This window comes from Paramormyrops kingsleyae, chromosome 1 (assembly GCF_048594095.1).
Source record: "Paramormyrops kingsleyae isolate MSU_618 chromosome 1, PKINGS_0.4, whole genome shotgun sequence".
Classification (NCBI taxonomy): domain Eukaryota; kingdom Metazoa; phylum Chordata; class Actinopteri; order Osteoglossiformes; family Mormyridae; genus Paramormyrops; species Paramormyrops kingsleyae.
In genome coordinates, this window is record NC_132797.1 from 28052143 (window position 1) to 28065442 (window position 13300).

Genomic DNA, 13300 nt, shown 5'->3' on the forward strand with positions numbered 1-13300 from the left:
AGTCTAACCTCATCTACAGCTACTACATTCATGTGTAAATGCCGGTGCAGATCGGACTCGGAGAAGCGCAAAAGTGGTCCAGCGTTCAGAGAAGCGACAGCGACAGCTGCATCGAACTGTCCGCATAGCGATAGGCTGCCGGTGACGCGATGAAAGCCAGCCCCCTGCGGCCAGCCAATCATCTGCCGGCTGCGCAGTTCCACGGAGAAATGATAACTGCCCACTGCTGAACACAACCGCATCTTCGCTGGACATTTGGGTACCAAAGAGGAAACAGGTCGCCGTGTGACCGGGGCACAAACCAGCGGGAGCAGCCATGAGGGAAATCGTACATATTCAGGCTGGTCAGTGTGGAAACCAGATAGGTGCCAAGGTATGTATTTTTATAATTTAGTTTAGAAAGTTTTCTGAAGCATCACGATAAGCTCATCAGTGCATGAAAATGTTATATTGATATAAATTCTAAAAGCCAGTTATACACTAATATATCATTTCACAGCATATTAATAATCTTAACAATGAATAATAGCAATTCTATAGCAATTGTCTCAAAAATAGGACGTGGGGCTTACGTTCCATATTATGTTCTAAAGTTTTGGCTGGTTAATTTTTCGTGTTTTCTAGTTTTTCCCAGTAACATAAAAACACGGATGGGCTGCGTGCCTGCGAGATGGGTGCGGTCACTGAAAGTGGCTCCGCAAGACAGACATTTGGGGGGGGGGGGGATCTTGTGTGTCCTTTTCCCAAATTGTCGCTGCAGTCATTAAATGTCATTCATCTATTTTCCTGCCCCACGAGACGCACTGTATGGTGCACTGTGTCGTTTTTGGGTGCATTAACCAGACCTTGTCCTGGTCTGTATTGCAGTTCTGGGAAGTGATCAGTGATGAACACGGCATCGACCCCACGGGCAGTTACCACGGAGACAGCGACCTGCAGCTGGAGAGAATAAACGTATACTACAATGAAGCAATCGGTAAAGCCGTAAAATGCCACTGACAGACGTCTTACCATCGCAAACTATTCCTTAGTGATTCACGACGACGTCAAAAGCTAGGGAACACTTAGGCAACACTCCTCCTAGTCTGTTAATCTAATTCCTTTAAATTTATTTCAGTCCACCTTGCCTAAAGATAATTCCACCCTGCTGGATAAACAGACAAGGTATCTATAGCTGTAATTGTCATGTGGATGGAAGAAATCTGCATCTCTGCGTTAACACATTTTACCTTACATATCACACCTGTTTACAGGCGTTTTTACACTAAATTCCTTTACTCTATTCCTTCTGCACCTCGATCTCTCTGGAATATGGTTGGAAAGGAATACAACACCCTGCTTTCAGCGAAGTATATTTGAGAATTCAGCAGATTTAACCTCCCCCTCCTCTCGGATGCTGCCAGCTAGGCTTGCCGCATCAGAGAGCACCCAGCGTTGCTGACAGGACCCCCACAGAAGGTGCTGCCGGCTCAGAGACGTGCATCACAATGGGCTCTCTGTTCCTCCCACAGGCAACAAATTTGTCCCGCGTGCCATCCTCGTGGACCTGGAACCCGGGACGATGGACTCGGTCAGATCCGGTCCATTTGGTCACATTTTCCGACCAGATAACTTCGTGTTCGGTAAGGCCCTGTGTGACCGCAGAAGTGGCACCTTCACAGAGGACAAAGTGAATTTGAAAACAGGGTTTGCTGGGGACACATGCTGGCATAGGAAAGGCACTGCAGTGTGTGAATGTTAGTGGGAGATGGTGATCGGGTAGTAAACAAAGCAGCACACTCTCTGAGGACCTTCCTCTCTATTAGCAGGGTCCTGCGGAGCGTAGGCTGAAGGACAACACAGAGGCTTTGTCCAGTCAGCAAGCACCACACATTTCAAACTAGTGCAAGAGAGGCTTCTGTCCTCAGTTGTGTTAATTAGAAAACTTTATATAGCTATATACTGCACTTTACAAAGTGAGTTTCTAGGTCATGTTATAAAAGACTGACTATTTATTCTCCAGCTGTGCTAAATAAATTGCCTTAATGTATTTGGGCTTGATAGGATCATCTGTGTATGATTGCAGGACAGAGTGGAGCAGGTAATAACTGGGCTAAAGGTCACTACACAGAAGGGGCGGAGCTTGTGGACTCAGTGCTGGATGTGGTGAGGAAGGAGGCAGAGAGTTGTGACTGTCTGCAGGGTTTCCAGCTCACACACTCCCTGGGTGGGGGTACTGGCTCGGGTATGGGTACCCTGCTGATCAGCAAGATCCGTGAAGAGTACCCCGACCGCATCATGAACACCTTCAGCGTCATGCCCTCGCCCAAAGTGTCAGACACAGTGGTGGAGCCCTATAACGCGACGCTCTCTGTGCACCAACTGGTGGAGAACACAGACGAGACATACAGCATCGACAATGAGGCGCTCTACGACATCTGCTTCCGCACGCTCAAGCTGACCACGCCCACCTACGGGGACCTTAACCACCTGGTGTCAGCCACCATGAGCGGCGTTACCACCTGCCTGCGATTCCCAGGACAGCTGAATGCTGACCTCCGAAAGCTGGCTGTCAACATGGTGCCCTTCCCCCGTCTGCATTTCTTCATGCCGGGCTTCTCACCTCTGACCAGCAGGGGGAGCCAGCAGTACCGTGCCCTCACCGTGCCGGAGCTCACGCAACAGATGTTTGATGCCAAGAACATGATGGCGGCCTGTGACCCACGTCATGGCCGCTACCTCACCGTGGCAGCAATATTCCGTGGTCGTATGTCCATGAAGGAGGTGGACGAGCAGATGTTGAATGTCCAGAACAAGAACAGTAGCTACTTCGTGGAGTGGATCCCCAACAACGTGAAGACCGCCGTCTGTGACATCCCACCTCGTGGCCTCAAGATGTCTGCCACCTTCATTGGCAATAGCACGGCCATCCAGGAGCTCTTCAGGAGGATCTCCGAGCAGTTCACCGCCATGTTCCGCCGCAAGGCCTTCTTGCACTGGTACACCGGTGAGGGTATGGATGAGATGGAGTTCACCGAGGCCGAGAGTAATATGAATGACCTGGTTTCCGAATACCAGCAGTACCAGGACGCCACGGCAGATGAGCAGGGCGAGTTTGAGGAAGATGAGCTCGACGATGAGGCGTGACATCACAGCTGGCCGTGTCCATTTGACAGCACACAGATTCATAGCCTTTAAAACAATCAACCTAATGTGCTAAGAGGAACAATTTTGCTTATTCAGAATTTTGGCCTGTTTGTGGAAAGAAGAGTCCATGGGCCGCCATCAAAAACTCCATGCAATCAATGTCTAGCATTCCTGCCGCTTTCACCTCAATATTTTAGCGAAGCGCTTGTGTCAGTTGTACAGAAGTACAGCTTTGGCTTACTGGCCCGTTTTTCATAAATCGTGCCATTTTTAGACACTATGCCTCAGTCCAGTACTGAAATCTGTTAAGACAATTTCCTGTGTGGTACTAGAGGTTGCAAAAGAAGTTTCTGACAATTAGACTGTTAGTAATAACATGGGAAACCATCTCATGCTATACATATGCAGTTGCACTAATGAAATAAATATTGGCATTAATAAAAAAATAAAAAAAATAAAAAACATTTTGCATGTGAATGTCCTGGTGTGTCATTGTCAGAACTGTCTAATTCTTGGTGGTAGAAACCACTTTGTGATAATTACTAGAATGCAGAAGTTGAGGTTTAGATATAGATATATAACAGATTAGCCCAGTGTAGGGCTGTCACTAACGACTATTATTCTATGGATTAATCTATTGACTATTTTATCAATTATTCGATTAATCCAAACAATTTTCCTCCCAAAAATGAAATTGACCTTTGAAGTAAGTTCTATTTTGACAACAAACTGTATGCCATTGCAGGGCTTTAGATAATGGACACCGGCTTTTTGGTACTATACGGACATTACTTACATCCACAATTAGATAAGCAAATTAGTAGTGCACCTAAAATATTAATGAGATACGTATTGTACTGCCCAAAATCTGTATAAATTTGGCATTTCCTTATGCTTATTAAATTCAGGTAGGAGAGCATGCCACATGCTACTGTTTTGGTAAATCATGGAAGCAATAAGCATTGAAGTGGTGATGAAGAAAGGGACAGTTCAGCAGGCACAACATCTTTTACTAGGTAAAAAGACTTTTTGCAGATTAATGTCTGACTCTTTTTTTGGTAAACAGTTTTTATTTTCAGTTCACAAATTATTTTCTTTGGTGTCCATTTTCGTTTCAGTTTCGATAACAACACTGGTCCCAACAAGCCCAGTGCATGAACACACACATCGGCATCGTCAAACAATGAATAAGACCAGATTCTAGCCTAAACATTTTCATAGACACTTATATAATGCAAATTCTAAAGCAGCAGGCAGACAAATTCATGGTTTTAATACTTAGTGTATTTAGCAACTACAAGGACAAATGGTATTAAAAAGCTCTCCGTACTCATGGTAATTTAATAAATATGAATAGAGAGCACTTACGGTGGTTTTGGCGGTCCATCATCCCAAACAGCGCCTGTGGTGCTCATACATAGTGCAAAAAAACGATGCGTTGATTTAAAATATTGATGTTGACGCATTTTCAGTGTTGACGTCATCGACTAATCGCGTCAGCCCTAGACCAGTGGTGTTATAACCAGCGGTACACAGAGGGCATCTTCATTTATGAAAACAGTCATTATGGTGGTAAGTTACAAGCTTAATATTTTCAGAAGAGGTACGTTACGAATACATGTTGACTATTAAACAAGTGCATGTTTTTCTATAATCTTCCACTTTTAAATTTAGAAAGGTCACACTGATACTCACTTGAGTGTTTTTATTTCCATAAAAGAAATTCATACCGAGTAAGATGAAGGTTATTATAGACAGGAAGGCAGGACCGTAGCCAGGATTTTTAAAATACTGAGGTCAAAACTGTTAGCCCTTCGTAGGTTATGCCCCATACTGGATCATGGTAATTGGAGATGCAGAAAAAATACTGCAGACTTCACCTCTATGTCTTCAATGGTAGGTACGGGGATGCATGAAGGTCATACTGAGTGTTTGTGACTTCTACCCCCGGTTGTCATTTTATGTCATTACCAAATCACATGTGAGAGTCCCAGGTCCCCGGCTTTTCACTGGCACAGGAATTCATCGACAAGCCTGTTGAATTCTGCAGCAAATCTTAAGTGTAGGTTGTGTTTCCCCTCTGGCATCAGATGCAGACTGAACGTGAAAAAACCATTACATCACAAAATTAATACACATGAGCCACACTTAACATATATATTCATCTTTTGTTACACTTATAGTATGGTAGGTATTCCAACATAAACTCCCTAAATGGTGAAGAAAGCTCTGATGAGGTGATGAACCCAAAACATACAGGATCCTAATAGAAAGGATGGTTTGATGACTGCTTCTCCATATACTTTGATCTGCTCTGATTGGTTGGTCTGACATTTAGCCCACGCTGCACCTTACTCACCAAGAGCCCTGGATGTTCTGTAGCAGGTACTGAGGATGGAAGGAAGGCACCATAGAATCCTTCTCCCCATGTACAATCAGGGTGGGGCAGCCAATCCGGGGCAGCACATCTCGGCAGATGCTTCCTGAAGTGATCACATTCACCGTCCCTCACATATGGGGAGCAAAAGATGGGAGCCGCCTAATGTTCATTCGTTTGGAAGTAAGGGACAGTTCACACCTTCAACCGTGCTTTAACCAGGTACACCAAGCTTACAGCTCTCTTACACATTAAGCGTGATGCCACACCCACATGAGCCAGACTCACCATTTGGCCTCTGAGCGAAATCACTCATGGCCTCCACCCAAGCCTCCCACGTCCGAGTGAAGTACTCCGGTCCATACATGTCCTCCATGGGCTTCCGCATCTTGCTGCTCCACGTGGACACGTCCTTGATGGCTGGAGACAAAGATTGAGAGACATTCATTGGGAACTCCACCTGAAGCCAACAGGTGTTTCACCGAATGGTTCAAAGGATCTACCCTGCACACCACTACTACTACTGGTCCAGTACAGCAGCTCTTTTCCAAACCAGCATAGCTACTGGTCAGTAATACAGACCAGAACCCACCGAAAACCAAGAAAAATTCTATTTCAATTTCCAAAATATTCCCCCAGAATTAAAATTTAATTGCTCAGATTCTTATAAAAAAATTACCTGCTGCCGTAGTCTACAAGCGCAGGACATTCATGCACTGCATGGTGTGCTTCCCATATTCGTTTTCGGTGTTGTGATAGACACTAGTAAGCTTCGATCGAACCCCCATAAGAAATAAGTAGCGTCTGTTTACCGTTGTATATCTTCACGTCCTGATCCGATACGTAAGCGTTGGCCCCCCAGATGACCAACTTTTTGACGGAGGAGCGGTTCCGCGCAGCGGCGATCAACGCTGTTATACCGCCGTCGCTCCACCCCAGTAAAGAGAATTTGCCAAACCCTAAAGTCTAGAGTTAATAAACTGTTTTATGATACGGGCAACTATACACACAGCGAACCACTTACCCAGGGATATCAAACCCCACCCACTCTGGCTATGGTCAATGAAGAATAGTAGGACACTGCTTTTATGCAGATACCTTAAAGTTAGTGTGTGATCGCTCACTGCACAACACAGGTTTAGCTGCATTTGAACATTCGTATTTCACTGCAGTACTATGCATTCCCATGCAACATAAATAAGGACAACGATCTGCACTCGGAACGTGAGGTGGTCTGGCACGGTCATGCTCTCACCTGCATAAGGTCCACGGCGTCCTTGGCATCTCTGTCAAAAAAGTCGGGCGGAAAGTCTCTATCAGGCGGCCTAGAGCGTCCATAACCTCTTGGGTCATAGGAAACTAGCGTGAAACGCTCTTTGCTCAAATCCTTTAACTGCGGCCCGAAGTCCGTCTGCCCGCTGCCTGGCCAACAATACGAATACACAAGTATTTCAGCTTTATTTAATATTTTAAAAGTCTTTTCTGTGCAGCATATGTTGTAAATGCAAACGGATTGTTTTACCTAATGCTCCGGGAAGAAGCAAAACGACATGATCCCCTCTTCCAGTCCGTCGGTAAAACAGTTCACTTCCATTGACTTTCTGTTTACCCGAGTCCATTCTGCGGTATTAATGAAAGAATACCATTTAATGAAACTATTTTTGTAAACAAGGTTACCTTGCATTAATTATACTTTGTGTACAAGTCTAACGCATGGTCAACTGTCTCAAAGTTCTCAACATTTAATCTCTTATTCAAAAGTTTCGCTTCTTTAGCGGTGTGAGAATGCTTTCGATTTAGGCCATAAGCGATTTATTACTCGTCGTACAGTAAGTGTTCTATATGTAAAAAAAAAAAACTTGCACCGAAGCACATACACTACGGAAACGACCAGTAGTAGTTTTACCGAAGGGAAAGGGCTCTTTGCAGCGTTTTTCCGACGTCCTTTCGGTGTGTGAGAAACGTGCATCGCGCTCCTCTCCTGCAGCATAACCCCAGACTAGCTGCCATATTTCCCGCTGCGTCCTCGCTGAACCCGATCAAATCGTAAATTTTGTTGTTGTTGTTTTTTTAGGCAATAAGACAGCAAAAATTAGGCAATAAGAAAGCTTTGACAAATGTGGTATGCTGGTTACATATCCCTGAGGGGGACCAAGTGGACTATTTAATTTACGAAAATGTAGAACCGAAACTTAAGGATCGAAATATTGTGGTTTGCGATGAACACTTGTCCACGATGATTAAACATGATTGTCTTTCTGTAGAATTAAAGGAAGTGTAGTCCTACTGCGATATGACAAATTTCCTCGAACATCTACCTATATTATGCCTCAGCAGTCTCCAGGAAACCTAGTTTTTCCCCCCACATGCAAGTATGACTTTCCAGTTAAATAAATAGATAACAAGATCAAACGAATACTTAAGACACACACCATGCTTATTACATAGGAAATTTGTTTTATCGTATTTTGTATTTAACAGCAAACTTTCCATAACCCAAGGGAAATGTTTTAGTTTTCATTACTTGAAATAATTTCAGTGTTAAACTAAATGTACACTTGTCAGTGTCAACGGTCGCCCAGCACTTCCCAGTATTAAAAAAGAAAATAATGTTCTGCTTGTAAATAAGGAACCATATAGCTCATTATTGCTTATTAACGAGAGACATAATCTCTTGATTTATATAGTTGAACTGCCTCCATATAAGAAGTTAATGAAGTAAATTAAAAGTACCTGTTAAATTACATAGGCTACATGCTTCCAGCCTTTTTAAATACATACTCTGGAATCCCTGAACAGCTAATAGTAAATATAAAGCTGTTTCCCAGATTAAATTAAGGCCAGATTTCTTGAGTTATTGTCACAATGAGATGATAATTCCCAGATAATTTCAAGTTCAATTCCCTACTATAGCCAGTCCAGGATTATAAAATACTGAGATACTGCTTAAAACACTGGGGTGTAAAGTTAAATTCCCTGTTAAATATTGTCATCTTCAGTTCAACTACCAGCTGTCTTTGTAGGATTTGCTTTATAAACATAAAGTTATGAGATTTATGATGCTTACCAATTGCTAATGCAAATCTGTAGGAGGCACTTGTTAGCACTGTCACTATATGCATCTTCCCTCCACACTGCAAAGACATTAAATAGTTCCTTCATCCTTATGCCCTATGCTTCCTGGGATAGACTCCAGGCTCATTATTACACTGCACAGGATGAACTGCTAAAGGAAAAAAGATGGATGCATTATGTTTGTTCAACACATTCGATGACTGAAATCAACCTTGAAACTGAATGTGTTGGGCACATAATATTATGCAAATACAGAAGCGCCCATCATCTGTCTCAATCCACAATTGGTGTGTTCTCTGTCCTCGTGATCTTGCTATATTTTTCTTGCACATGCGCAGTCTTTGTGTTCTTAGTATTGAGATTCACCCTACGTCTACTAGAAACATCGACCGCGCATGTGCAAGATAATTGATGAAGTGTTTCCAGTAGGTGGCAGCCTGGACTTTCACAGATCAGCGGTCAACAACGAAATAGTAGAGGATGAATAGTTGGTGTTTTATTAGTAGTAGTTATGGTGAGCAGCTGTATGATTTTTCATACTGTCCAGATATTATATCGAGGTATATGGTATGTTAAGCAACACTATTCCAGTATTGTGAATTTTTGCCAATAAAATTCACCGAGCTGATTTTGTCTTAAAGATTTAAAAATACTGTGGATATGCCTTATTACCATAATATCGCCTAAGACTTGACTAATGACTGTTCATAATAGTTTACCTGTTTCACTACACTGCTTGTATTTGTGTTTGTTGCAATACACCTGCCCTCTCCTAGTTTAGTATTCTGCTGTATGTATGCACTGACCGTGACTGACCCCAGCCTGAAAATGCACACAGTAAAGAGAAGTATGAACTAGGCTTTAGGCTCTAGGTAGGCTCTGTTCTCCAAAATCACTAAGAAAGCTTGACCACATGGTAATGGGTCCGTTTGTAGATTTCCACACCTTCTTTCACAAGCAACCTCACATCTTCCTTAAAGATCAATTCATAACGACAAGATTTATTAATATCTAAGTTATTTAGAAATGCTTTATGATTTTTGATTTTTAGTTTATTTATTTATTTGAACAGGGACAATGTACAAAATACATTAACCTCAAAAAAAGGAGAGATGCTATGTACCAGGTTATAGCACTATTGCTAATTCACACCTGTAGTCCCTGGACCGGCTGGTGTTAAAAGTGTATAAAACTTTTTTATTTTTAAACGGTGAATGCAATAATCACAGCTAGCAAAAAAAAGTCACTTCAATTTACTTTTGGCTGTAGGCCTACGAGTGTAAAAATATACTATAGTAGACTATGCAATATACAAAAAAAAAACACTGCCCGTCCAAAAAAAAGGTCACCATTTGAATTTATATCAGCAAATACTTAAAAGCTAATGACTAGATCATTATTACAGTCCTGCAACATTATGCAGCAGTAAAGTAAAGTCAGCTGAGTACCTGAATCTACTGAATAGCCAGGTTACACCTCCATCCATCATCAATGGATTTTTTCCTCCCTGTTGGCATGGGCATATTCCAGGACAAGAATGCCAAGATTCAATGGGTTCAAATTGTCAAAGAGTGGTTCAGGGAGCATGAGGAATCATTTTCACGTGTGACTTGGTCACCTCAGAGTTGTGACCTTAACCTCATTGAAGGTCTTTGGGACGTGATGAAGGAGGGCTTTATGGAGTGGTTCAACTCACTTGTCAATACAGGATCTTGGTGTATTTCATTGTGCTTGACATTTTCGATCTTTAATTCTTAGAAAAAGTTTCACAACATTCTCCTTATATAATGGTTTGTGCTCGTCATTTTTAATTACTTTTATTTTATTACTTATGTTTAGGCCTAATGGTTGTAGTGCACCAATTCCTTAACTGTTCGGCAAACGAGAAAATGGTGCCAGGAATGGTGAGCAACAAAGAGGTGACTTACATGTTCTTTGGTGGGCCGATGTACGCCGCTTTCAGAACCACCTTTCCCAGAGTCCAGTAAGGAGAGAGCCGGACCTTTCCAAAGCTCCCGCAGAGCTGCTTGCTGATGATGTCCTCAGAGCGAGTCCTGCACACTGATCATAATCACTTCTGTAGAAAAGAGACTGCAGGTTGCAGGTGTAATAAACGGGCTTGGATGACAGGGAACTACACCTATCAGCCATAACATTAAAACCACTGACAGGTGAAGTGTGTAACATTGATGATCTCCTTACAAGGGCACATGTCAAGGGTGCCATTATATATTAGGCAAGTGAAAAGTTACTTCTTGAAGTTGATGTGTTGGAAGCAGGACAAATAGGCAAGCATAAGGATCTGAGCAACTTTGGCAAGGGTCAAATTGTGATGGCTAGATGACTGGGTCAGAGCATCTCCAAAACAGCAGGTCTTGTGGGATGTTCGTGGTATGCAGGATCAGTACCTACCAAAACTGGACTAAGGAAGGCCAACTGGTGAACTGACAATGGGGTCATGGGTGGCCAAGGCTCATAAATTCACATGGGGAGTGAGAGCTAGCTATGATAGAAAGTTGTCAGAACACACAGTGCATCGTAGTTTGCTGCATGTGGGGCTGCGTCGCCACAGACCGGTCAGAGTGCCCATGCTGACCCCTTTCCACTGCCCATGATGTCCACAATGGGCATGTGAGTGTTAGAACTGGAACATAGAATAATGGAAGAAGGTGGCCTGGTCTGACGAGTCAAGTTTTCTGTTACATCATATGGACGACTGGGTACATGTGTCATTTACCTGGGGAAGAGATGGTTCCAGGATGCACCACGGAAAGAAGGCAAGCCGGCCAAGGCAGTGTGAAACTCTGAGCAATGTTCTGCTGGGAAACCTTGGATTTTGACATTCATATGGGTGTGACTTTGACATGCACCATCTACCTAAACATTGCTGTAGATCAAGTGCACCCTTTCATGGTAACTGCATTCCCCACTGGCAGTGGCCTCTTTCAGCAGGATAATGCACACTGCCACATTGCAAAAATTGTTCAGGAATGGTTTGAAGGTATTGACTTGCCCTCCAAATTCCCCAGATCGCAATCCAAATGAGCATCTGTAGGACGTGCTGGACAAATAAGTCTGATCCATGGAGACTCCACCTCACATCTTGCAGCATCTGCTGCTAACCTCTTGGTGTCAGATACCACAGGACACCTTCAGAGGTCTTGTGGTGTCGATGCCTCGAGGAGTCAGAGCTGTTTTGGCAGTTCGAGGGAGACCCACACAATATTAGGCAGGTGATTTTAATGTTATCGCTGATCGATGTATGATTATGATTATAATGATAACAGACTGCGTGTCTTCATATATTCATATTACGTATTAAGTTAAATGCCATTGAGCCCTGACATTGTGCTTAAACCACATGCTGTAGTCGAATTCATAGATTAAATCCTTAAACAGAAAATTTGGTACCACTTTACAATAAGGCTCCCTTTTGCCACTTGTAAATGGTAGTAAATGATTAATAAAAAGAAAACTGTGTTATAAATTGTTTAAAATTGTCTATTAATAATTTACATAGTGCTACAACCTAATTAGTAACCTGATTATAAATCATTCTTAAACTCTTTAGCCTTATTGATAAAATGGCACTGAAAATTCTGTCTAACCATCAGCATTTTTGTACTATATATTTTGCAAATAGACCCCCCCACACACACACACAACTCATAAATGATATCATTTGGGCCCTACGCATAATTTAAATCGAAAACTTGACTAAGACATAGCTACAGTTTTAATTACTTTCTCATAATTAGTTTAAGAAGATGTTCTTCACTTAAACAGACATAAAATAAAAATATCAATATGAATATGTACACATTATCTAATGCAAAGTATTTGCAAACCATTACAGGACTGCCTCCTGTAATGTGACAGCATTTTATGGTATTTCGTGAAGTCACCACAGGTTCCTGACTAAGACAAAGGTACAATGCATGCACTGTACCGTGCATGTTCAGTATCACATACATATTTTCAACACAAAATTGGAGTCTATCTGTCTTTGTGAAAACGTGTACAAAACTATTTTAGTCTAATAAAAGATTGGGGATTCTATTGCACGTTTAATTTGAAGAAGATTAAGAATATATTAATCTTAAGAATAATTTTCATTACTACATGAAGAAAATCAACAACGCTGACTAATAAACGGATGAGTTTTTGAAAATAGTGTCATTATTACTCCAAACTGTAGATGGCAGTGCCCGCACAAAAAAAATCTTGTATTTCTCAAGCTTTCTCTAACTTTCTCTGTTGCACTACTGCGTCCTAATATTAAGGTGACTAGTGTGGTAATTAACGTGGCATTACGTCTTGCAAAAATAACATCGGCAAAGGCTAGTAAATGTGAGTTTTTTTATTATTTATTTTTACATTTCACAAATTATAGGGTTGCCAACTTTAATCAGCTGGATGGCGTGAGATTTTCAGTTCGAGATGTATGCACACCCACTTACACATGTATGTAAGAGTTTAATACCTTGTTAATAACCTGTAAGGTTTGCAAACTACCCCAGCGGTTTTGATGTAGCTAATCTGAGGTTTATAATGGAATAATATAGACTTGCCGTAAGGTTTCTTGCGTGAGCGTTTGTGTCTGAAAGCGTGAGAGTCACGCCAGATGCGTGAGAGCTTGCAATCCTGTTATCATCATTGTTTATTACGTGTGTATTTCTGCACTTTTTCACTAATCCCGAAGCACAGGGTTCCACCTTCTGG

At 42.2% G+C, this 13300-nt stretch overlaps 2 protein-coding genes across 7 annotated transcripts; one reads left to right on the forward strand and one right to left on the reverse strand.

Moving 5' to 3' along the window:
- The first annotated feature begins 144 nt into the window (after positions 1-144).
- On the forward strand, positions 145-3570 carry LOC111850126 (tubulin beta-2A chain). Its single transcript, XM_023823695.2, has 4 exons — positions 145-373; positions 868-976; positions 1512-1622; positions 2066-3570. Exons 1-4 carry the CDS (start codon positions 317-319, stop codon positions 3124-3126), a joined length of 1338 nt encoding a protein of 445 aa, XP_023679463.1. The 5' UTR covers positions 145-316; the 3' UTR covers positions 3127-3570.
- A 545-nt stretch (positions 3571-4115) lies between these two features.
- bphl (biphenyl hydrolase like) lies at positions 4116-8740 on the reverse strand. 6 transcript variants are annotated; one of them, XM_023823561.2, is made up of 7 exons: positions 8571-8740; positions 7026-7123; positions 6759-6925; positions 6316-6469; positions 5792-5923; positions 5486-5633; positions 4116-5223 (listed from the first exon to the last, which is right to left on the reverse strand). In XM_023823561.2, the coding sequence occupies exons 2-7, from the start codon at positions 7120-7122 to the stop codon at positions 5133-5135; spliced, it is 789 nt and encodes a 262-aa protein (XP_023679329.1). In that variant the 5' UTR covers position 7123; positions 8571-8740; the 3' UTR covers positions 4116-5132. The 6 variants fall into 6 exon arrangements, with proteins under 6 accessions (XP_023679329.1, XP_023679327.1, XP_023679330.1 ...); XM_023823559.2 differs by lacking the exon at positions 8571-8740 and adding an exon at positions 7410-7825; XM_023823562.2 differs by lacking the exon at positions 8571-8740 and adding an exon at positions 7381-7511 and having other exon boundaries at positions 6759-6921.
- Positions 8741-13300: the final 4560 nt, after the last annotated feature.